At 43.5% G+C, this 26,861-nt stretch overlaps 1 protein-coding gene across 2 annotated transcripts in view; it reads right to left on the reverse strand.

The window, feature by feature from the left end:
* Window positions 1-26,861, reverse strand: part of SV2B (synaptic vesicle glycoprotein 2B) — a 235,920-nt gene that overhangs the window by 38,720 nt on the left and 170,339 nt on the right. For both annotated transcript variants that reach the window (XM_089687653.1, XM_089687652.1), the window contains exons 3-7: window positions 12,695-12,875; window positions 7,485-7,636; window positions 6,081-6,214; window positions 3,805-3,894; window positions 1,853-1,963 (exon numbers count right to left, since the gene is read on the reverse strand). In XM_089687653.1, the coding sequence (XP_089543779.1) occupies window positions 1,853-1,963; window positions 3,805-3,894; window positions 6,081-6,214; window positions 7,485-7,636; window positions 12,695-12,875 (668 nt within the window). The remainder of the gene's footprint in view (window positions 1-1,852; window positions 1,964-3,804; window positions 3,895-6,080; window positions 6,215-7,484; window positions 7,637-12,694; window positions 12,876-26,861) is intronic.

Below are 26,861 nucleotides of genomic sequence, written 5' to 3' on the forward strand. Positions count from 1 at the left end.
CTGGTATGCAGTATAGCGATGATCAGGACGCTGGTATGGGGCATGGAAGTGATCAGGATGCTGGTATGGCATATGGGCTGATCAGGATGCTGGTATGGGGCGTGATGGTGATCAGGATACTGGTGCGGCGTATGAGGTGATCAGGATGCAGGTATGGGGTATGGTGGGGATCAGGGCACTGATATGGTGTATGGCAGTGATCAGGGTGCTGGTAAGGCATATGGCGGTGATCAAGATGCTTGTATGGCATATCACTGTGATCAGGCACTGGTATGGGGTATGGCAGTGATCAGGGTGCTAGTATTGGGTATGGTGGTGATAAGGGCACTGGTATGGTGTATGGCAGTGATCAGGATGCAGGTATGGCATATGGCGGTGATCAGGCGCTGGTATGGAGTATGGCGGTGATCAGGCGCTGGTATGGAGTATGGCGGTGATCAGGATGCTGGTATGGACTCTCTGTCCTGTGAGCTGGTGTAGGTAGGTGGCTGCCTTCAGACCTTCTGCTGGGCTGGCTCCTTTCCTGGCTCCACAGGTAGTCTTTCTTCCTGGGACCGGTGAGGCTGAGTGATCCTTCTGTACAGGTCCCAGCCAGTAGGTAGGCCCCTTCTCAATGGGCTTCCTCCCATGCTCCTGAATCTCTTCCTCTCACTCCATCTTCCATCCAAACTCTCCTGCTACTGAGCAGGCAAAGTCACACTTAATTTCTGCCCTGGCCCCATGCCAAGCTTCCTGCTTGGGGATTGGCCAGAGTCCTCTAAGTGTGCAGGTCAGCCCCTCCTCATCCCTGCCCACTGCTTCTAAAATCTCCCCTAAGATTCTAGAGCAGGGGAAGGTATCAGAGAACTGACCTGCAGAGCCTCTCAGCCCTGACCCAAATTTGACCCTAATGACTATTTCCACAGGCTGCTGCTCAGTCTCCCTGTCTAAAAATTAGCAAATAGCTCCCCCTGGATATCTACAGGGGTGCTACATATATACATACACACACTGATCAGCCATAACTGACAGACCACCGACAGGTTAAAATGGTTGTAAACCCTTACATATACCTAGTAAAGTGACTGGTCTCATGTGATACACAGAGCTTGAACAAATCCTGCTACATAAGTTGTACCTGTTTATCTTCAGTCTTCTTTTCTCTACATCCATTCCAAGTGCTGAATTTATAAAGCTTGTCTGAGAGTTCAAAGAAGGGGGTGAAGAGCTGAAATTACTCTATGCCAGAGCTCAGTGAGAGCTCTGAGAGCTGATTGGAGGGAAGAGACACACCCTCCTTCACACAGCACACAAAAACAGAGCTGAGGTTGTCATTCTGCTGAGGTCCCTCCCTTGTCACCATTTTCTCTTGGTGTCAGGACAACTTTTCAGAAGTGACTCATGCTGATAGCAGAGGAATGAGGCAGCAGAAGGAAATGACACTTAGGGGTTTATTTACTAAAGCTGGAGAGTCCAAAATCAGACTCCCTTCCGCATAGAAACCAATCAGCTTCTAACCTCAGCTTGTTCAATGAAGCTTTGGCAATGAAACCTGGAAGCTGATTGGTTTCTATGCAGAAGGGAGTCTGATTTTGGACTCTCCAGCTTTAGTAAATAAACCCCTTAGTGTTCTGGATTGAGGCAAGTACACACTATAGAGCGATATGCTTTGTTCATATTTCATGTCTGAGGTTCACATCCATTTTAAGGACCCCATATGTGGTTTAGTCTCAAACACATTGTAGGCCATATTACCAGGGCAGTTATAAGGACTAGACCCTACTTTATAGTACATTTTCTCATGTCTTGCTTTGCCAGTGAACACTTTAAAAATACTTCAAAGGAAAAAATAAAACTCATATTAGCAACATACTTGTTTCACGACAGTCATGAACCTCACAAACCAGCGCTGGAACCATGTCCCGGTTGAACTTTGAATTTCAATGAATTCGTCTACTTGTTTTGGTGTCTTAATATTGGAGACCTGGCAAAGAAAATACAGAATACAGTTTAATAAATGAGTTTTTCCATCACGTGTCCAAGTCTTTGGCTATATCCATCTAGATGTTTCCAGGGATGTTCACACAAACCGAATCTGGGACACATAAGCAGTTTTTTAATGCTCCTCAGTGCCAGCAGCAGGGAAGCATTGACTCTGTGAATGCACAAACAGCAAAGCCTTTCTGGTTTCTTAAGCAGGCAGTACAGAAAGTTGGGAGTTTAAAGGGGATGCACGGCCAAAGCTTGTTGGCCATACGTCTTCAGTGGGTCAAAGGAGTGCACTTAGTTCTGCACTCCTGTGACCCAGAAAGGGCTGCTGTTAGAAATCATGGAGCCCCATACAGCCAACCTTACAGCCCCCCCCCCCCCCAAAAAAAAACACAGTTTACTATACTTCAGTTATGAATAAATACAGTGAGTGATCGGTACTGATCACTCATTGTGTTCATTCAGAGGAGGGCCTATAAATGTCACATATTTACTGGACCTTCCTCCACTCCCCATCCTGATGGATCCTGTTGTGTGCTTGCAGCTGCCGATGGGAAGGAGAGGAGGGAAGCCAGCAGCACTGCAGAATTGGGGGCACACAGGGGGGCCTGGGCAGCAGGGGGACACGTATGGTGCACAGGGAGGGTGATGGGTGTTGTGGGGGGAAAATACTGGAACTGGTCCCCTGTATGGCTCCCTCTGCAGCAGCTGAAACCAAAGGGAGGGAGAGAAGAAGCCATCTTTCAGCTGCTGCAAAGAGAACCATACAGGGAACCAGTTCCAGTAACTGCCTTCCTCTGCCATGCCCACATATGTTTCACCCATCTGCCTGGGTCCCCCCACTGGCCTGGGCCCCATACAGGAGGACTGGTGGTACCCCCTTATCCACAGCCCTGTCTGCAGGAATAGCAACAATAATTTCAGGATCCACCCAGACGCCTGACTGGCAGCTGGCTCAGCCTCTCAGCGACCTGGTGAGAGGCTGAGCCAGCAGCTCCCGCCCATCCACAGCCTGGCGCTCCAATGAGTACTGAAGGGGCAGCTTAGAGACCTGGTGACTGACAGTCACCGCTGTCTGCTCAGAGCAGACTGAGGACTGATCAATCAGCGATGTTTGATCGCTCAGTTCTCGGTGTAGAGCCAGCAGGGGGCAAAGGCATCATTGGATCAATGCTGCAGCCATCTAAGTGAGTATGTTTTTGTTTTTATTTCCTCACTTTTCTTTTATGCTAATTGGCTAATTTGAGTTATTAAAGATGCAAGCTTTCAGGGTGACTCAGGTCCCTTCATCAGGCTTTATACATTTTTGAAAAATAGTTTTGAAAGTCACATATTTAAAATATACGAGTTTCACGACTATTTTTCAAAAACATGAAGCTTGACAAAGGGATCTTAGTTGCCCCACTTTTAATTTTTTTTTTTTTTAATTTCATTTATGTATTTATTTATTATTTTTACATTGTTGCTTTAAAAAAACATTTTTGATCACTTTTATTGCTGTCACAAGGAATGTAAACATCTCTTGCAACAGCAATAGTCTATTAAACCTCAGATGTCTCCTCTGCCCTTAAAAGCATCTGATCACACCATAATCGGTGTGATCAAATGCTTTTCCAATTTAAAAATGGCTCTTTTTACATCCGGGGAAATGGGAAGTGACAAAATACTTGTTGTTTTTGGTTTCCTTTACCAAACAGCCTTCTAATCCTTGATCAGCTCTATAGTAAACCAGCGGAAGCACTGGCTTCAGTTCTGGGTTCTCAGATGGGACGGAAAGCCAGGGGAGACAATGCTTTTGAATTTGAAGATATTTCCATGTCAATATGAAATACTTACTGTAAAAACTTTTTCTGGTTCTCCTTTAGCTCTCATATTAGTGTCATGAATCTTCTTCAAAATCATCCAAGCCTCATCGTGTTTTCCTGTCTGAACAAGAAAAAAAAATAATATTGTTATATGTTACATAGTTAGTCTGGCTGAAAATAGACAAAAGTCTATCCAGTTTAACCATTAAAAAAAGAAAAAAAAGATGTTATAATCCTATACCCACATTTGATACAGAGGATATGTTTTCCTTACATGTAAGTTAAAGTATAACTGAGGCCAAGCATTGGAGAGGGATTAGAACCCCTGCCAGGTTTTTATTGCTGTCTGTGCCCCCACTAGAGAGATTCACCCTCTCTGACCGTTATCACTGAAAATGAAGGTAAAAGAAAATCCCGAATTTTGAGTTGTCACCAGAACAGGACTAGAGGGGAAATCTTCCAATGTGGACACTAGTTCTGGTGATTACCTGGGCTTTCCATCGCTTTGGAGAAATGGCCTCTCATTTTATGTTGTCTTTGGCTATGGTAAATGATGGAAAATCTTCCCAATGAGATACAGATGTAAAGAAAAACCTGATAGGGGGATAATCCTTCCTATAGCAGCATATATGCAGATTGAAAACTGTGAAGTTCAGCAGAAATCAGCCGATTTTCGGTCATTGAGTACTGCGGTCTGTTCTGCTTCTGTCAAATGGTCATACTGGAAAACCAGCATTCAATCAATGCTTGCAACCAATAGCTGCAAGCGCTGATCTGTGTATTCAATTGTGTCCACATCACAAACCTTTTGTTTAAATAAAAACAAAATACTGAACCTGTATACCCTGCTTTACTCTATCCAAAAAGAAAAAAAAAGTTTTGCCTTCAGTTTTACTTTAGGCTCTTTAAACTTGTAAAAATGTTTTACTCTCCCTTTGACTGAACACTAGAAGAAAAATTGGCAGTTGTGGCAGTTATGGCAGTGGCAGTTATGAAAGCTGGTAACATCTACAGCAGTGGTTCTCGACCTGTGGGTCGCGACCCCTTTGGGGGTCGAACAACCCTTTCACAGGGGTTGCCTAAGACCATCGGAAAACACATATTTCCGATGTGTAAAGAGCAGCTACTGTGTAGAAAGCAGCTGCTGTGTTGAAAGCAGCAGTATTAGAGGTAAAATGACACTTCATGAATTATAATTACTAGGTAAATAATTTTATGGTTGGGGGTCACCACAACATGAGGAACTGTATTAAAGGGTCGCGGCATTAGGAAGGTTGAGAACCACTGATCTACAGGGTATTGGTCTGCCAATTACGATACCTAAATGGTATAACTGACACTCATCTTTCTTCTTGCACTCATTTTTTATTTGTGATTCAGATCCATTAAGCCCTATTCATAGTCAGCTCCCTTGGTGCACTGGGTATGAATAGGCATTTTCATTCTTTATTTTTCTGCTGTCTTTGACCTGACTTGTTAAAGGTGAACTTTGGGAATTCAGCCACTTTCTAAAATCTCCTGGCTTACTCTGGGTTAAAGTGGAACTACTCTGCATTTGAGCACCACGAACCAAAAACACTATTTAATTCATTTTTAATATTCAAAGCACACTCCCCCATCCATCCATGTCTCCATAATTTTTTTGCTGAGAAATTACTTTAAAAACACTCCCCCCCCTAGCAAATCTGGCTGCGGCTATCTTGAGCAAGGGCAGATAATTCATGTAGCATTTACTTCTTGTAATCTATCTGCCCTTAGCTCATGCATGAAAGCAGGAGGGTGTGCTTAGCTGAGAAAACCCATCCGCCCCTCCTGAAGACTCCTGGGATGTATGGCATCATTTTCCTAGGCCTGGAAACTAGGAAGTAACTAAAGAAATGTGAAAAAAAGTTTAAAACAAGTAAATTTGATATACTGTACTTTCCTATCTATTTACTAATGCTAGCAGAATAAGGCATAAAAATAGTCATTGTTGATTGGAAGAGTGACGGTCCACTTTAAGTCCAATAGGGTGCATGCGACCTCATGGACTTATCTCTTTTATTTACAATGGACAGCTTTACTGAGCACCAGGAGTACAGCTATCGCTATACACCCAATACTCTCACAGGAAAGATGCTATGTTCTCACAATTTGCTACCTGTCCCTCCTATCTGCTGTCCATTTAATAGAAAATGTTTGCATTTTGTGAATAGGTTTACATAATACAATGATTCTAGGGGTTATTTAATAAAATTAGTCTCAACACTTTAGAATGTGGTACAGTTCAAAGATAAAGCCAACAAAAAAAACAAATAAAAATATTACCTCCAGTAAGAAGCGAGGACTTTCCGGCATGAACTTGAGAGCAATAATAGAGGCTAAGCAGGGCAGGACACATATAACCACAAACACTCTCCAGCTGTGGAAGTGGTAGTGAGTTCCCATACTGAATCCCCATCCTAAAACAAATGTATTAAAGTAATAGATCAATGGGTAGCATCACTTGTGTGGTAATTTAAAGTAGTATTTACCACACAGCATTTTTAGCTTAACACATTGAGCACAATAAATCAAACATTTCCCAGTAAACTATTTGTTAACAACGTTCAATAGTACTGGCTTTTGCTCTCTCAGTGTTGCTTCTCTGAACTTCCAGTCTTCACAGGAAAGAGTTAACAGGGGACAGTGCAGTCTCCAGTCAGTCTTTTAGCTTAGTAAAGGAAGGAGAGAGGAGGAGCAGGGGAGTGCTTTGCTTTCCTAGGCCTTGGGGCTGTGTGTTTCTATTGATGCACACAGTGTGTAGGGAGACACAACTTTAGTCCCTGCATGCAAAAGTGGCTCCATAGCATTCCAAAGGAAACCTGGGGCAATGGCCATGGCACTAGCTAAACTGGAACATAAATGATGATTATAAGATGAAGAGGCTGAATACTCCGTATGGGATTCAATCAGCTGAGGGTTTAATATCATAAAATCTGTTTTTCGGTATGTTTGGTGATGAGTGAGAAGAATGTTCCTCTCTACAGTGCAGAATGCAGACTGTACAGACAGTGAAAAAGATAATTGGTGTAATGCAACTGGCTTTGCCAAGTGGTGTTGGCCCCAGGGGCGGACTGACCATTTGGAAACTTGGGCACTGCCCGAGGGCCCAGGGTCAGTAGGGGGCCCCATGAGATGCCCCTGGTACCTTTTTCATAGGCTTTTTTGAGTTTGGGCAAGGACACAGGGGCCCCATGATCCCCTATTGCCTGGGGGCCCCATGAGTTGTCAGTCCGCCCCTGGTTGGCCCCAAAACTAAATAGACAACATTAAATTGGAGGTCAATCAGCCACAACTCAAGGGACCCCTAGCAATATCTGGAGAAACCCTTGGGTTCCACAGAGCCCTAATAGAGAATGGCTGATATGGGGGGGGGGTCGTACCCCCTGTTTTTGTGTTGCAGTGTTTTTTTATATATCAGCAAGGGTTCCCTGATGTGGGACTATGGCTAATCAGGTCCTATTAAAGGGTGGATGTCTGATATGTAGAGTTTTTTTATGTTTGCAGGAATGGGTGACTGTGGAAAAATGCTTCAGTAGTTCTACCCTTCTCCTGACTAGTCATGGCTGAAACTTTTTCCTTAACTATATATCTGTAAAACATGTGGAAAGATGACTTGTTTGGACCAGAGACATCAGTTAGGTAGTTAGGGGCATTATGTACATTCCCCTTCAATCCTTGTCCACTTACCATAGTGCGGGATAATGCCCCAAGCCATTGCTGATGCATAGATTGCTCCAATCATCCAAAACATGCAAAGCCAGCTTAAGTGCTCCCCTCTCTTCTCACGAGCCAGGAATTCAGAGAAATAGGCAAAGACAATAGGAAGGGACCCTCCAATACTGTGCAGGAAAAATACATCATAAACTGGCATGTAACACATACTAACTTAAAGTATAACTAAAGGCAAAACTTTTTTTCCAGCTTTGGTTAGAGAGAAGAATTAGAACCCCTGTCAGTTTTGATTGCTGTCTGTGTCCCCTGTTATGGAGATTCTTCCTCTCTATTTGTGCTGTTTACCATTATCATTGAAAGTAAAAGAAAATCCCAGATTTTGGGTTGTCCCCAGAAAATTAATAGAGAGGAATCTTCCAATGGGGACACTAGTTCTGGTGACCTGGGGGTCCCCAAGGATTTCCCTTAATTTGCAGAGATTTCCTCTCACTTCCTGCTTGTATATGGGTCAGGAAGTGAAGGAAAATCTCTGCAATGGGGCACAGATGGGGCAAAAAATCTGACAGGGGTTATAACCCTTTAATAACCATAAGAAATGGAGGCATTAAAGGTAATAGGTATTGCTGGAAGTATAAAGTATTGCCCAATAACCAAAAAAGCCTACAAAAAAACAATGTGAACAAGAAATTCACAAGAAAAAAGCAGTTACATAAAGGACAATGCAATACTCAAACTAGAAATCAAAATATGCTTCTATTAGCAAAATAGCAATGTGAAACATTGAGTAAAGACTGCTGATAGCCATCACCTCAATATATGACAGTACAAAAAACAACATAAAACCAAAAAATAAAAATAGAAAAGAGACATAATGGCTAGGCCATACAATGTAATATGCTGTAGAGACTCAAAGGTCTTCTGCTCATACCCCTCATAACCCTTCCTTGTTCTATTCAAAATGAAAAAAAACGTTTTGCCTATAGTCTTTGTTAAAAAAGTAAAAAAGTAGTAAAAACGAGATACATCATTGGAAATTAAAAATACCTAATAGATCATAGCGGCTACCTGTCCTCAACACACATGAAGACACCCAACAGTTTAGTAGGCCTTTTTCTGTAATAATTCATTGGCATGGTTTTGTATATTTTTCTGTTTTTCCCACAAGATTGTTTAGGTATTAGTGACTGTTATTATATGTTTATATCTGGTTAGGTTTCAATATACTTCTGCTAGATTGCCTAGTAAACTCTATGATATTACTGTCTTTTTGGGACTGTTCCTCTCTAAAGGGTGCTAGTCATGTACACACATTATAAGGACCAATATTCAATTCATGTGTTTTCTAAGAATTTAATCATCTCGATAATTTACGTACATACTGAAAGTTTGTAAAACAAAATCACCGTTTTACATGTAGGGCAGGTGGGTGAAACTCCCTCCATGTTCCCCTCCTCATTGGATGCCAAGTGTAGGTCACATGGGAGCCTACTCCAGGGTGGGTTCTTCTGGGCTATGCTAGGCACCTGGATGCAGGGTCACTGCCTCACACATGGAGTACCTTTGCTTTGTGTTGTACACCGTGTACACTTGACGCTCTAAACTGTTCTCAAGTTAACTCTTTCGTTCCCATGACAATTTACACCTTCACTATAACTTGTTGCAATTAGGAGGTACACGCTGAGCCTTTGCCCACCCCACCTGTCCAGTGAATCTCCGCTACCTCACTCCCAGTAAGGGAATAGAACCCTGCCATGCCGCGCTGACTCCATTCATGCACTCATTGAACTTTTCCTCTGCCGTACACAGTGCACAGGCCAGAAACCTCTGAGCGCTTATCTGCTCCCATTGCCATAGGAGACAGACCACCAGGGGAGATATGCCGACAACCAGGGCCATGGATAAGGGGGTACCACCAGTCCTCATGTATGGGGCCCAGGCCAGCAGGGGGGCCCAGGCAGCTGGGTGAATAAGATGTGGGCAGGGAGGGTGATCGGTGTAGCAGGGGGGCAATTACTGGAACCTACACCCTGTATGTCTCTCTCTGCAGTAGCTGAAAACAGGATTTTTCTTCTCTCACTCTTGCTGGATTTCAGCTGCTGCAGAGAGAGCTGTACAGGGGATCTGTTCCAATAAATGCCCCCCCGGCAGAAACCATCACCTTCCCTCCCTGTGTACCATACATCCCCCTGCTGCCCAAGCCCCCTTCTGTGCCCCCACCCCCACAGTGCTGCTGGCTTCCCTCCTCTCCTCCTCACTGGCAGCTGCAAGCACACAATAGGATCCTTCAGGATGTAGAGTGGGGGAAGGGTTCGGAAAATATATTACATTTACTAGCCCTTTCCTTTCCTGAATGCACACAATGAGTGATCGGTACCAATCATTCAATGTGTTCATTCATTAACTGAAGCATAGTAAAATGTGGGGTTTTTTTTGGGATGGGGGCCCTATCAGGTTGGCTGAATGGGACCCCATGGTTTCTAACAGCAGCCCTGCCGACAACACTCCCTTGCTACAAGAGGATGTCCCACCCGTGACAGGAATAAGCACAATGACAAGCTGGTTGACTAACTGATGGCTTTCATTACCCTTCGTAACCACTTGTCTTCATACCCCAATGTGTCTACTGATTATATAAATTATAGACTATGTGTGCTGGTTACTTGCATATACTCCTTTAGTGATTCAGACCAGGCATAAGGCAAGGTTTTACTAAAAGGTTCGGAACATAAAAGAGTTCAATGTATGATACACTTCTTTCCCTATGTCCCTAATCCTTTTCTCAGGCTTGTGTGCTGCCCCAGCATACCTGCACAGGTAGAGTCCATTCGTGGCACAGTGCATGGCTGGAAGAACCCAGCAGCTGGTATCTTCAAGGCGAACTAGCAGTCCCTCTACATAGTGGAAGGCTTCAGGAGGTAAGCAACATTGGACTCTGCTATACACTTTTAGGTGCCCTATTATGGCTTGAACTCTGCTTCCAAAACTGTATTCAATGTGATCCATGATTGATGTAAAAATGATTGACTGCCTTTCTCTTGTTGTAAGATTTTAGCTGTTTTTTCTATAATAAAATTGATATAAAATTTTTATGCATAACAAATCTTTCTGTCTTTATGTTCCTTAAAAATCCCCCAAATAAGAAAGTTTATTCTTTACTTTGTTGTTTGGGGATGATGGCACTACTTATCACCACAACAATATCTCTTAAATTGGACACCGCCATTGGTTGTGATATGCAGCTCACGGGCCAGGAACATTGGAATCTGAAACTTTCACAGCATAGGACTTGAATACCCCATCAGCTCTCTGTCTCCAGACCACTGTCCCTTTTTATAGGCATAGGACTAATGGGTCAGACCCAAAAAACCCTGCCAAAGAAAACCCAGGAAATAACATTAACCCAGGGGTGGACTGACGACTCATGGGGCCCCCGGGCAATAGGGGATCATGGGGCCCCTGTGTCCTCACCCCCACTCAAACCACAACCAAAAAAGCCTATGAAAGGTACCAGGGGCATCTCATAGGGCACCCTACTGACCGAGTTCCCAACTGGTCAGTCTGCCCCTGCATTAACCCCGGGACAGCACCTATCTAGGCTACCCTAAACAACCTGCTTACATACACGATAAATGCTTTTATCATATGGCCTACACCCCTATTTATACAGACACAATTACAGAGGTACAATACTTCACTATGTAAGTCCTATTGATAGCTCTTATATCAAACATCCATGTCCATACGATTACATGACAGAAAAGCAAAATTTCTTTCAAAGGTAAAATTTAGGCCTCATGGACACAGCAAGCTTTTCCTTCCAAAACACTGCTGCCGTGAGGAGGAGCATTTTAATAATGTCCTGTGTGTATGAATCCTTTGATATTGTAACAAGGGGTCTCCAAAGACTGGAAACATCCCACAAGAGTTGCAGTTTGGGAGTTGTTCTGACCCAGTCATCTCGCCATTACAATTTAGCCCTTGTCAAAGTCACGCAAATCTGCTAAGCTTATCCAGTTTTTCTGCTTTCAACACATCAACTTCAGGGACAACATGATCACTTGCTACCTAATACAGTATATTCTAGTGACTTTCAGGTGCCATTGTCACATGATAATCAATGTTATTCACTTTACCTGTGTGTGGTCAGAATGATATGGCTGATTGGTGTATACAACTATATACAATCACAACATGAAAAGTTCAGCTAGTCTCACAGCAGTTCAGGTTTTAATACCAGTGTGAATACCACACTAAGTGGGCATAATATTAATATTATTATTATACAGTATTTATATAGCGCTAAAAGGTTTGCTCAGCGCTGTACATTATAGTGGGGGACAGTACATGGGACAATACAGTAACAAAACAGAACACAAGGGGTTCGAGGGCCCTGCTCTTTCGAGCTTACAATCTAGGAGGGAAGGGATAGTGGTACAGGAGGAAGTGGCTGTGGGGGATGGAGTGGTAGGAGGAGTGGAGGAGATCGGCTGTTAGGTGAGGGCGGGGTAGGCTTCCCTGAAGAGATGGGTTTTCAGGGTGCGTCTAAAGGTGAGGAGGGTAGGTGACAGTCTGATGGATTGGGGTAGTGAGTTCCAGAGGATGGGGGAAGTCCTGGAGAAGTCCTGCAGTCGGGCGTGGGATGTGGAGACCAGGGAGCCAGAAAGTAGGAGGTCTTGTGAGAAGCGAAGATTACGGGTTGGGTGGTATTTGGGTATCAGGTCGGTGAGGTAGTTTGGGGCAGCGTTATGAATGGCTTTGTATGTCTGTGTTAGTAGTTTGAATTTAATGCGTTGGGCAATCGGGAGCCAGTGGAGGGAATGACAGAGGGGGGTGGCAGAAGCGGAGCGGTTGGTAAGGTGGATGAGTCTGGCCGCTGAGTTCAGAATAGACTGAAGTGGGGATAGTCTGTGATGAGGTAGGCCGGTGAGAAGGGAGTTGCAGTAGTCCAGGCGTGAGATAATAAGGGAGTGAATGAGTTGTTTAGTAGTGTCTGGGGTTAGGAACGAACGTATTTGGGAGATGTTGCGGAGGTGGAGCCTGCATGAGTTTGCCAACGATTGGACATGGGGCTGGAAGGACAGGTTTGAGTCTAGAGTGACACCTAGGACTTTGGCTAATATTGCTGGAATATACCATATCTAGTTATTTTTGCATAACACATCCATCCCTTAACCCAGTTAGAGAATGTGGGCTTTAGTGCTTAAAACCTCCATAAAAACACTTACCCAAATCCAGAAATAAGGCGGCAGAAAAGGAAGAATCCATAACCCTGGACGAAGGAGGACACAAATGAAAAGGCAGCATTGATGGTCAGTGAGAAGAGGAGACATTTCTTCCTGCCCAGCTTGTCTGCCAGTCCACCCCAGACAAATGCACCCAGCATCATTCCCAGGTACACTATTAAACCTGTCGGAGACAAGAAAAGAAGAAAGTCAGTCATCATTTAGGTGAAGGATAAATTCAGATAAAGATATCCACCTAAGACTTCACTTTATTGCCACCTGTGTCCTATTGGGCAAATGGGAGAACACGAAGTTTGAAAACTGAATATTCACACACTCACACATATTCTTTGAGTAAGGTTCTCAGCTCCGTTACACAGTCATCCTTTATGTATTAAAGGTATTATTATCATCACCGATCATCTAGAGCAGGGGTCTCCAAACTTTCTAAACAAAGGACCAGTTTATTGTACTTCAGACTTAGTGGGTCCAGACTGTGGTCAGCAGGACTGGAAATTGTCCTGACATCAGTGGGAGTAAACATCACTAGATTTGGTATTGGGGGGGAAGTGCCCCATCATTTGTATTATTGGGAGGTATAGTGCTCCATTGCTGGTATCATTGGGAAGAGTAGTGCCCCATCATTGTTATTGTTGGGAGGAATAATGCCCCATCATTGGTATCATTGGGAGGAATAGTGCCCCATCATTGGTGTCATTGGGAGGAATAGTGCCCCATCATTGGTGTCATTGGGAGGAATATTGTTTCAGCATTAGTATCATTTGAGAGCAATAGTGTCCCATCATTGGTATTATTGGGAGTAATAGTGCCCCATCATTGGTATCATTGGGAGGAATACTACCCCATCATTGGTATCACTGGGAGGAATATTGTCTCAGCATTAGTATCATTGGGAGCAATAGTACCCCATCATTGGTATCATTTGGAGGAATATTGTCCCAGCATTAGTATCATTAAGAGCAATAGTGCCCCATCATTGGTATCTTTAGGAGGAATAGTGCCCCGTCATTGGTATCTTTAGGAGGAATAGTGCCCCGTCATTGGAATCTTTGGGAGGAATAGTGCCCCGTCATTGGTATCTTTGGGAGGAATAGTGCCCTATCATTGGTATCATTTGGAGGAATATTGTCCCATTATTAGTATCATTGGGAGGAATAGTGCCCCATCTTTGCTATAATTGGGAGGTATAGTGCCCCATCTTTGCTATAATTGGGAGGAATATTGCCCCGTAGTTGGTATTATTGGGAGGAATAGTGCCCCATTGTTGGTATCATTGGGAGGAATAGTGCCCCATCATTGGTATCATTGGGAGGAATAGTGCCCCATCATTGGTATCATTGGGAGGAATAGTGCCCCATCATTGCTATAATTGGGAGGAATAGTGCCCCATCGTGGGTATAAGTGGGAGGAATAGTTCTCCATCACTGGTATCACTGGGAGGAATAGTGCCCCATTGTTGGTATCTTTGGGAGGAATAGTGCCCCACCATTGGTATCATTAGGAGGAATAGTGCCCCAGCATTGATGTCAGTGGGAGGAATAATGTCCCATCATTGATGTAATTGAGAGGAATGATGCCCCATTGTTGGTGCCAGTTGGTGTCAATTGGCACGGTGTCTCGTATCAGTGCGAGGAATAGTGCCCTAAGGTTAGATACAAGCAAGCAAAGTGCTGCACCCAGCTCCCGGGCTGCAGTTTGGAGACAGCTGCTCTAGAGATTTAAACAGAAGTGGAAAGAACACCTCTTAAGAGGATGTAAGGTACAGTACAAGTAAAATAGGATTACAGTGGCAGTATACAATGTAGAAGTGCTGTACATTACAGTTGTTTATCCAGAGAATAATGGAAAATGAAATGAATAGTCGGGTTCTCTGGATACCTGTATACTTATTTCCTTTTGGATATCCACCAACCTTTGGAGCTGTTTAAGAGCCAGTCAGACACTCCATTGCAAAGAGCTGTGTATGTAAAAGTAGTAACATGCTGACAGAGAGAGCAGAGTAATGACCATATTGGTGGTGTTGCTTGTTCATTGTCTACTCAGCAAGCTAAGAGTGGGTCAGTGACCAAGCTCTATTGCCTAAAGGCCAAAGGGGAGATTAACTAAAACTGGAGCACTCCGAATCTGGTGCAGCTGTGAATGGTACCCAATCAGCTTTTAACGTCAGCTTGTTCAATTAAATTTTGGCAGTAAAACCTGGAAGCTGATTGGTTCCTATGCAGATTTGCACCAGAATTTGCACCATGTGGTTTTAGTAAATAACCCCCACTGTTTACTTTTTAAAGAAAACTGAACATACAGTCAGGCATTCTCAGTAGGTGAATAAGCACAGTGCGGGTTGGAAAAATATTGTGTCATGTAATTTCCATTCCTGTTGGTGATTTGTGGGACCCCCGAGGGCCTGGCCGAAAACCTCCCACATTTTAGTCATGACCTCATTCTGCCTAATTGCTAGGATGTTTCTTCGTACATTCAGCGCCCATCCCTGGCACAACTGGAGCGAGCGCTCACCTTCATTTAAACGTAGCGCATGCAGGGGCGTCCCTGGTTGGGTTGGTGTCACCTGGTCCTGGTGCCGACCATCGGCTTGCTTTAAAACCCACCTTTTAGTGGAGCTCGTGCAGTGATCAGTTAACCCCGTATAGGTTGCAAGCCGACGATCCCCGCAGGATGGATCGGATCTGCGGATTGGGGAGGATAATGGATCGGACTCATTATTCATTATGCCCAATCCGCAGATCTGATCCATCCTGCGCGGATCGTCGGCTTGCAACCTATACGGAGTTAACTGATCACTGCACGAGCTCCCGATGATCCCCGCAGGATGGATCGGATCTGCAGATTGGGGAGGATAATGGATCGGACTCCGATCCATTATGCCCAATCCTCAGATCCGATCCATCCTGCGGGGATTGTCGGCTTGCAACCTATACGGGGTTAACTGATAACTGCATGAGCTCCCGCTCCTGACGATCCCCGCAGGATGGATCGGATCTGTGGATTGGGGAGGATAATGGATCGGACTCCGATCCATTGTGCCCAATCCGCAGATCCGATCCATCCTGTGGGGATCGTCGGCTTGCATTAAAACTTACCTTTCCGTGGAGCAGGTTCGGTGTCACCCCGTGCAAAAGGTGTCATCTGGTGCGGCGCGCACCCCCTGCACCTGCCTAGGGATGCCCCTGAGCGCATGCATGGTGCACTCCCTACTCCCTGTAGTAACAACACTGAGCTGAGCGGCTGCTGCTGTGCTCTCTCCTGTTATGCTGGTTTGGCTTTAAAGTGATATTAAACCCTCAGTTTTATTAAGCACTTTCAGCAGCTAATTTAATCATCTACTGATGCAGCTTCTTTATCTTTGAATCCTTGTCTATGTTCCAGGTTAAGCTGGTGCCGTGATAACTACCCCAGGTTTCCTGTCTCAGGATGGTTCCTTTTTTTGTCTTGCAGCATCCTATGGAATCACTCTTGCATGCAGAAACTAAAGCTGTGTCTCCCTACACTGTGTGCATCAATAGAAACACACAGCCCCTTAGCTGAGGATGGCAAGGCACTCCCCTGCTCCTTCCTATTCCAGGCCAGCAGACTAACCAGAGACAGCATTGCCCACTCTTAACTCTTTCCTCTGAAGAAAAGATGTTCAGGGAAGCAGCACTGATAGAGCAGGAGTCGGCAGCACTGAAAGTTGTAAACTGCAAGTGCTGGGTAAGAATTTTAACAAATTGTTTACTGGGGAATGTTTATTTTTTTGTGCTCAATATGTTAAACCAGAAAAAAGCTAAGGGTTTAATACTATTATTTTTAAGAGACTCTGTCACTGAAAGCAATGTTAACCTCAAAACCAAAATGTAATATGTTGCAGCTTACCAATCATTAGATGTGCTGGCTGCATTCGTTTTCTTTCTTTATTAGGGTTTTTCCCCTCTTTTCACCAGGTAATCTAGCCAGTAACACACCTCCTGTATTACAGTGCCCCCACTCTGGATGGAGGAACACAGGTGGCACGGCAGACAGCAGCATTGTCAGTCTAGGGGGAGGGGAGTGATAGATGAAATGCAGATTTAGATACACTAACAAATTGAAGTGGCACGGCAAACAGCAGCATTGTCAGTCTAGGGGGAAGGGAGTGTTAGATGTACTAGCAGATTTAGATACACTAACAAATTGAAGTGGCACGGCAGACAGCAGCATTGTTAGTCTAGGGGGAAGGGAGTGTTAGATGTACTAGCAGATTCAGATACACTAACAAATTGAAGTGGCATGGCAGACAGCAGCATTGTCAGTCTAGGGGGAAAGGAGTGTTAGATGTACTAGCAGATTTAGATACACTAACAAGTTGAAGTGGCACGGCAGACAGCAGCATTGTCAATCTAGGGGGAGGGCAGTGTTAGATGTACTAGCAGATTTAGGTACACTAACAAATTGAAGTGGCACGGCAAACAGCAGCATTGTCAATCTAGGGGGGAGTGTTAGATGTACTAGCATATTTAGATACACTAACAAATTGAAGTGGCACGGCAGTCAGCAGCATTGTCAGTCTAGGGGGAGGGGAGTGTTAGATGTACTAGCAGATTTAGATACAAATTGAAGCCGAACTCCTGCTCACTTTGCAGTTACACAACCAGTTACAGCAACAGTTTTTTGGGGGGGATAAAGTTATTTACATGAATAAATAAAAGCTGATCATTGTCAGCACCCCATCAGTGGTAAATGGTTTGTCTCAATACTCTTATCTGATATATTTGCAGGAGAGCTTTTTCTGTTGAAAATCAACAGACTTATTGACTGGATCACCAAGGGAAAATAAAAGAAAGCCTAAAATAGAAAACTAATGCAGTTACCACATCTGGGAATTGGTAAGCTGCAATATAATAAATGTTTGCTTTTCGGTTTAATACCACTTTAAGGCGAAAATGAAAAACTGCTGTAGGTAAGACGTACTGGTCTGCCTGCAATTGTCAGGACATTCTGGCTGGCAACGTACCAACACTTCCATCTAGTCACTTAGTCACTAACCACAACCTGCACATATTCCTATACTGTATGTTCATTACTATGATGGGCAGCTTCACTGGATAATACTGGCAGGAACTGAAAAAGCTTTGCCTGCGACATTGTCCTGTGATTTGGCCACGACATGAAACGTTGGAGCCCCCCTTTCTTTCTGTGATGGAATCTCTTTACATAGTCCCAACAATCCATTTTCAGTTACTTGCAAGTAAAACTGACCTGTGATAATCTCCTTTTTGGAGAAACAGAAAAAGGGCGCACCAACCTAGTGCATTATCGTTTAAAATAATTTATTAAAGAAACAAAAATAGGTATCATACTTACAATGGACATAATAACACAGGCATGTCAAACTGAACAAGATGTATGATCCAAACAACATCTGAGTCCATACGATGGAACACTGGATGACCAACTGGCTAACACGTTTCGAGGACACAACCTCTTCCTCAGAGCCCAAGTGTTTGTTGTGTTGGATAATCTCCTTTTTGTTGCTTTATTATTGCAGCTATGCCATCTATATACTCTACGTTGTATTTTTGCAATACAATATTATGAGATGCTGGTATTTTTCATGCATTTTCCTCCTGCTTTTTCTCAATTTTCTTAGGTTAAAAATTGACAGATTGAGGGTAATTTGGCTGTTTATAATTGCAAATAAAATGCCTTATTTAACAGACACTGATCAAGTGTATGCGCTACAGAAATCCACACGCACAACAACCAAGGGGAAATATTTTGGTGATTACATTGTATTTTTCCCTATTGCCACCAATTACATTCAATTTCAACTGTCATTTTTCAATGTGGATTTGATTGTGATTGGTGGTTGAGGGAAAAATACCAACTTTTCCCATTACTGGACACTTTGGCCCAATGAAAAATAAATTCTGATTAGATGTCACCAGTTACTGCTACATGTCTTTTTATACCAAAGACGTGTAGCAGAATAGATTTTGGCCTAAATTTATGAAGAATTTTTTTTTTTGGATTGGATAATGGATGATTGGTTTTATAACAGACAGTAAAACATATTGTTTTTATTTTTTTTCAAACTTTTAGTCTTTTTTTGTTTGTACTATAAAAAAATTTTAAAAACCCAGTGGTGATCAAATACCACCAAAAGAATGTTCTATTTGGGTGGAAAAAAGTATATAAATTTCATTTGGGCACATCGTTGCATGACTGCACAATTACCAGTAAAGTAGAGCAGTGCTAAATAGCAAAAAATGGACTGGTCATGAAGGGGTAAAACCTGCTTAAAGCAGTTTGGTTGTTGCTTTCATTTTTTAAAACCGCATTGACTTTTGAGATGATGACCCCTTACACACTGTGAATAATAAATTAATTCCTTTTTCCATCAAACAATATAAATAAGAGACAAAAATCTGAGAAGCAAATATGAAAACATGAGCAGCCTAGGGTGAACTGTGATCCATAGTGATCCTGTCATTCATCTGATTATGCTATAAACTATCAGGAAGAGTCAACTCTTGGTCTAGTTAGGCTACTTGCTTATCTTAAGCTAAAATAAATGTTATAAATGAAACAGAGAGCAAGAGTGCACTGGTGTAGTGTCAAATCCTCAATAAAATGTTATTAAGTTCAAACTGCTAACTCTGACCTACAAAGCCATTCACAATGCCGCCCCAAACTACATAACTGACCTGATACCCAAATACTACCCTACCCGTGCCCTCCGCTCCTCACAGGACCTCCTACTCTCTAGCTCCCTGGTCTCCTCCTCCCACGCCCGATTGCAGGACTTCTCCAGGACTTCTCCCCTCCTCTGGAACTCCCTACCCCAAGCCATCAGACTGTCACCTACCCTCCTCACCTTCAGGCGCACCCTGAAAACCCTCCTCTTCAGGGAAGCCTACCCCAACCTCACCTAACACCCGACCTCACCTAACAACTAACCTCCTCCACTCCACCCACCACTCCATCCCCCACAGCCATCTCCTCCTGTACCACCTTCCCCTCCCTCCTAGATTGTAAGCTCAAAAGAGCAGGGCCCTCGAACCCCTCGTGTAGTGTATTGTTACTGTCTTCTCTCATGTTCTGTCCCCCTTGCTACTGTACAGCGCTGAGCAAACCCTTTGGCGCTATATAAATACTGTATAATAATAATAATACTAGAAAATCTACAATTTCTGGGGAAATTGTGTAAAGTGTTCTTGCCGCAACCTTTACCAAATGATTGATGAAATGTAAGCAGTGCACATAGCAAGCCTGACAGAGGGATAAATGGATTTCAGCTTGTATTTTGGAGTTCACAGTTAGCCTCAATGACTCAGCTGCGTGTGAGTCATGTTTGGTTGCTGTAGCAACTCACTCAGGAATGTCAGCATGTTGTAAGCAGTGTTTAAACTTGCCAACTTCACTGGAGATTGCCATTTTCAAACACTTGTAGTTTTAAAAGTGTAAATGCTACAGCAAAGAGCCTTATATTGTGATAATCACAAGAAGCAGGGCTCAATTTTGATGTATAGTATGTCTCTGAAGGATAAAAAATAAAGGCACAGTCGCAGTTTAAAAACGTCCCTTAACATTTCAGGTATCTAGAGTGGCGTTTCAATGAAAGTCAATGGGAGGGGTGAGGTGCAAACAAATGGTCATATTCTGAAAACTATCAGGAGTATGTCCTAGCCGTGAACATTTTTAGTGACAGCAGGGTTAGCTGAATGTTTTGATATAAGATATGTGTAGGTGGGCTTGAAAATGGCAGAGTGATGGCAGTTTACAAATCATGTTCTGATTTTTCTGATTTTTCCTTTGCACACTCTAGCTGTGCTCTGCTGCTCAATGCATTCCTATGGGAAAATTTTGCCACAAAAACCGCGATATTTCTTGAACGATTCGGCGAAACGTTCCACATAGTAATAGCACACCAATCGGGAACAATCCGCACGTTTTGATATATTACTTGTCTTTGTAGTGTAAAAACTGTGGGAGGAGTTAGGGTGGTAAATATGGCTATAATAAGAAACGGAATAAGAATATATATGTGAGATAACAATAAGTGTTCTTCCATGGCGACCACTTACTGTTATCTCACATATATATTCTTATTATTATAGACAAATTTTCCACCCTAACTCCTCCCACAGTTTTTACACTACATAGACAGTAATATACTGAAACGTGCGGATTGTTCCCGATTGGTGTGCTATTACTTTGTAGAACGTTTCGCTGAATAGTTCACGAAATATCGGCGTTTTTGTGGGGAAATTGGTCCCATAGGAATGAATGGCGGAATGTTCAAAACTAGAGTGGGAGCTGACAAAAGCTAGAGTGTGAGCTGAAAAATCAGGACATGATTTCTAAACTGCCATCACTCCCTCATTTTCAAGCCCACCTACACAAATCTTGTATCAAAACATTCAGCTAACCCTGCTGCCACTAAAAATGTCCACGGCTAAGCCATAGTCCTGATAGTTTTCACAATATGATTATTTGTTTGCAACTCACGCCGCCCATTGACATTCATTGAAACTCCACTCTAGCCACCTCTAGCTCACCTGTCATACAATCCAGTATACACTATTTTGCCAAAAGTATTGGTCGGCCTGCCTTAACACACGCATTAACTTTAATGGTATCCCAGTCTTGGTCCGTAGGGTTCAATATTGAGCTGGCCCACCCTTTGCTGCTATAACAGCTTCAATTCTTCTGGGAAGGCCATCCACAAGGTTTAGGAGGGTGTCTATGGGAATGTTTGACCATTCTTCCGGAAGCACATTTGTGAGGTAAGGCACTGATGTCAGACGAGGAGGCCTGGCAGTCTCCTCTCTAATTCATCCCAAAAGTGTTCTATCGGGTTGAGGTCAGGACTCTGCAGGCCAGTCAAGTTCCTCCACCCCAAACTCGCTCATCCATGTCTTTATGGACCTTGCTTTGTGCACTGGTACGCAGTCATGTTGGAGCAGCAAGGGGCCATCCCCAAACTGTTCCCACAAAGAAAGGAGCATGAATAAGAGTTCCCTTCACTGGAACTAAGGGGCCAAGCTCAACCCCTGAAAAACAACCCCGCACCATAATCCCCCCTCCACCAAACTTTACACTTGGCACAATGCAGTCAGGCAAGTACCATTTTCCTGGCAACCGCCAAACCCAGCCACATCCATTGGATTGCCAGACAGAGAAGCGTAATTGGTACCTCCAGAGAACACATCTCCACTGCTCTAGAGTCCAGTGGTGGCGTGCTTTACACCACTGCATTCGATGCTTTGCATTGTACTTGGTGATGTAAGGCTTGGATGCAGCTGCTTGGCCATGGAAACCCATTTCATGAAGCCGTCTATGCACTGTTGTTGTGCTAATCTGAAGGTCACAATAAGTTTGGAGGTATTTAGCTATTGAGTCAAAAGTACAGAGTCTGCAGACAGTTGGTGACTTCTGTGCACTGTGTGCTTCAACATGCGCTGACCCAGCTCTGTTATTCTACTCGTGGCTGAGTTGCTGTTGTTCCCAGTTGCTTCCACTTAATACCACTAACAGTTGAGCGTGGAATATATATTAGCAAGGAAATGTCTCGGATGGACTTATTGCACAGGTGACAACCTATCAGGGTACCACGCTTGAATTCACTGAGCTCCTGAGAGCAACCCATTCTTTCACAAATGTTTGTAGAAGCAGTCTGCATGACTAGGTGCTTGATTTTATACACCTGTGTCCATGGAGGTGATTGGAACACCTGAATACAATGATTTGGGTGTTCCAATACTTTTGGCAACATAGTGTATCTCCAATCAATAGACGTAGCTGTCCGACCATCAAGACATGATTTTCCAACATAGTCACAGCCTCAAAGTTGCATCACTGTTTACACGTTTCAAGGGTGCACCCTCTTCATCAGGGGTTTGACTACAGGATTTTACACTACGCTGTCGCACTCTCTGCTTTTTTAATTTTGTAGTGTTCACCAATAATTTCCCACCCTGGAAAGAACTGCAAGGCTGATCCAGCTCCATATTCCATTGCTTTGTGTGAGATACTTTTTTTTTGGTCATCATTAATTGCAATAATTTGGTATCTCTTCTACGCTCAAGCGCAGATTGCAATTGGCTGCTTTTACAATAAATTTTCTGTTTCATTTTAAAAATGTGGCTAATAAAAAAGGGGTACATTCCAAAAAATGTAATAATTTAGGCCTCATGCATACTGGGCGTTGATGAGGCTGCACTAATGGGCACTGATTAGGTAGTACTGATAGGCACTAATAGGCTGCACTGATAGGCTGTACTGATGATGCGGCACTGATGAGGAGGCACTGGTGGGCATTGATGATGCTGCACTGATATGTGGCACTGATGGGCACTGATAGGCGGCAGTCATGGGCACTGATAGGTAACACTGACTGGCAGCACTGACTGACGGTATTGACTGACGGCACTATTGGGCACTGATGAGCAGCACTGCTGGGCACTTTTGGGGCTGCACTAATAATCAGTGCTTTGATTATCAGTGCAGATGTCTCCTTTGACAGTTGCTGGTTATAACTATAATTATCTGCAGTACTTTCCTCACACTGACAACATGAGGAAAGTCCTGCCAATAACTGGCAAGTGTATTTACATGGTGGTCATCTGTGATTGGACACAGCTGATCACGTGGCAAAAGGGCGTTATGATTGGTATTTTACTATGTCACGTGATCAGCTGTGTCCAAAGGACACAGCGATCACAGACAGTGCCCGGTGCGTGCCGCTGGAGGGCGCATTCTGGGAGGATGTCATATGACGCCCTCCCAGAACTGGACGACCTTGCTGTAGCCGACATTTGTCTATAGCGCGGTAAGGAAGTGGTTAATGGGGACTAATGGAATAAAGAGGCTCTTATGGGGACTCTGATGTAAGTGGGGACTTTAATGGGGATTCAGGCATAAGGATGCTCTTATGGGGACTCTGATGTAAGTGGGGACTTTAATGTGGACTCAGGCATAACAAGGCTGTTATGGGGACTCTGATGTAAGTGGGGACTTTAATGGGGACTCAGGAATAAGCAGGCTCTTATGGGGACTCTGATGTAAGTGGGGACTTTAAAGGGGACTCAGGCATAAGGAGGCTCTTATGGGGACTCTGATGTAAGTGGGGACTTTAATGGGGACTCAGGCATAAGGAGGCTCTTATGGGGACTCTGATGTAAAAGGGGACTTTATTAGCGACTCTTATGATCTCAAGTTTATTTGAAATTTATTTTCATTGTTTGCTAAACTTCTTTCTCTGTTTTAAATATCATGCGGATTAAAAAAAATAAACTCCATGTAAAAGAAAATGATTTGTTTAAATTTGATTTGTTTGTTAATAAAACAGATTTTTCTTGGCCTGTGAATATTTGTACAATTATTATTATTATTATTATTATACAGGATTTAAATAGTGGCAACAGTTTGCTCAGCGCTGTACAATATAAAAGGAGACAATACAGCAACAATACAGTTCAATACAAGAGGGTTAGGAGGGCCCTGATCCTAGAAGCTTACAATCTACAATATAGGATGCGGCCCTCATACTGAATAGTTTGGAGCCCCCGGGTTCAGCATGATGTAAATCAGACACTTCCACTCTGTGCCACACAAGCTCCACCATCATAAGACCGTCCAGGCAATGAAGGGTTACACCATGAAGGGCGCACAGGGTGTACACTGCAGGTGGTGCGCTGACAATTGCTGACTCTGTAGACACCCAGCAGTCTGCACAGGAGAAGCCCTTTAAATTGCATGCCAAGTCTAATTTTAGCCATCCCCATTAGAATGTAATCCTGTTAAGCAAACAAACAGGCAAGAGGTGGTCTGAAAGCACATTAGTGAAAGTCTCTGGGGAGCTGCGATCAGCCTGCACACCATCTGACTATGGAATCATCTCCATTCTGACACATTGTTAGTAGAATGCTGCAAGGATGCAACTTTCATGACAGCAATGTGTTATGACAGGGCGTACCTGACTGCTCCAAATGTTGTTGGTGCCATCTGGAAGATCCTATCATTTATTTTTTTTAGTTTGAAGGATTTTGTGAATATTGCTCTAAATTACAAAATGTATACTGGTACCATCATTAAAATAATTTCATGAGCCCGAAGACAGAGGAGTTCGTTTAAAAGTTCGATAATTGCTGCCAGAGGATACAATGACCGGATTATGCTCCGCCATGCAAATGTGCACTTCGCTAATTGGCCGATATGGTACGAGTTCCAACTGGATGGGCGAACATGGAAAGGATTTTCTTGGTGACAGGATGTAAAAGAAGCTTTGTGCAGTACTGCCTGAATGTGATTTAGGATACTTACACACAGCTCTGTATAAAAAAATGCATATGCCCAACAAATAAAACAATATTATTATTATTATTATTATACAGGATTTATATAGCGCCAACAGTTTGCTCAGCGCTTTACAATATAATGGGAGACAATACAGCAACAATACAGTTCAATACAAGAGGGAATTGATGGCCCTGCTCCATGGAGCTTACAGTCTAGGAGAGAGGGGTAAGTGGTACAATAGGTAAAACTGTGGGGGATGGAGTGCTAGGAAGAGTAGAGGATTCCAGTATTAGCAGAGGGCGGGATAGGCTTCCCTGAAGAGATAGGTTTTCAGTGATCGCCTAAAAGTAAGTAGAGTAGGCGAAAGTCTGATAAATTATCGTAGGGAGTTTCAGAGGATAGGGGACGCCCTGGAGAAGTCCTGGAGATGAGCATGGGAGGAGGAGACAAGGGAGCTAGAGAGTAGGAGGTCTTGCGAGGAGCGGAGAGGACGGTTTGGGTGATATTTAGATACAAGATCGGTGATGTAATTTGGGGCAGAGTTATAAATGGCTTTATATGTTATTATTAATGTTTTGAATTTTATCCGTTGGGCAACTGGGAGCCAGTGGAGGGATTGGCAGAGGGGGGTGGCAGAACGGTTAGTAAGGTGGATGAGTGTGGCAGCAGCATTCATGATAGACTGGAGTGGGGATAGCCTGCGATGAGGTAGGCCAATGAGGAGGGAGTTACAATAGTCGAGGCATGATATGACATTAACTATAACATATAAAGCCATTTATAACTCTGCCCCAAATTACATCACCAATCTTGTCTCTAAATATCACCCCAACTGTCCTCTCCTCTCCTCCCACGTCCTCCTGCTCTCTAGCTTCCTTGCCCTCCCCCTTGCTCGTCTCCAGGACTTCTCCAGAGCTTCCCTCATCCTCTGGAACTCTCTATCCCAATCTATCAGACTATCGCCTACTCTGCCCACTTTTAGGCGATCTCTGAAAACTTATCTCTTCAGGGAAGCCTATCCTGCCTTCAGGCAATAACGGAATCTTCTACTCTTCCAACCAGTCCATGCCCCAGAGTTATTACCTTTTGTACCACAAGCCCCTCCCTCTTAGATTGTAAGCTCCAAGGAGCAGGGCCCTCCTAATCCTCTTGTATTGAACTGTATTGTTGCTGTATTGTCTCCCGTTATATTGTAAAGTGCTGAGCAAACTGTTGACGCTATATAAATCCTCTATAATAATAAGAATAATATGCGTTTTTGCTGTGTTGCAATAAACTTAATGCATCACATGATGCTATTTTGCCACGTTTGCTCTGCATTTTCCTTAAATCACTTCCCGCTATTCCGATGCGATGTTCATGCAATTCCTATTGCTACTATGCAGTGCAACTTCCTTGCGATTTTGATTTGACTTCAATGCAACTTTAGAAGTCGCATCAACAGCATAGATAAGAAGCAATCCTATGCAATTTTGATGGATAAGTGTTTTTTTTTTAACCCTCACCTCTGCTCCTCAAATATTCTTGCTGCCTAAGGCTAAGTTCACACCGAAGTGGGTTTGATCATTCATTTGATCCTTTTTTCAATCGATCAATCCTTCCTTTAAATGATCCTTTGATCAAAGAAAGGATTGATCAATCGAAGGTAGGATTGATTGAAGGAAGGGTCGATCAATCGAAGGAAGGGTTAATCAGTCGATCGAAGGAAGGGTCAATTGAAGGAATGATCCAAGGAAGGATGTATCAAAATTGATGGGTGAAGGATAACCAGGGAGGAGAGGTGAGGGTTAAAAAAACACTTATCCGTCAAAGTCGCATTGGAATGCTTCTATGCTCATGTAACTTCTGTGAGATTACATAGAAGTCTATGGGGCTG

This window comes from Staurois parvus, unplaced genomic scaffold (genome assembly GCF_062004578.1).
Source record: "Staurois parvus isolate SC_StPar_1 unplaced genomic scaffold, SC_StPar_1.0 ptg000432l, whole genome shotgun sequence".
Classification (NCBI taxonomy): domain Eukaryota; kingdom Metazoa; phylum Chordata; class Amphibia; order Anura; family Ranidae; genus Staurois; species Staurois parvus.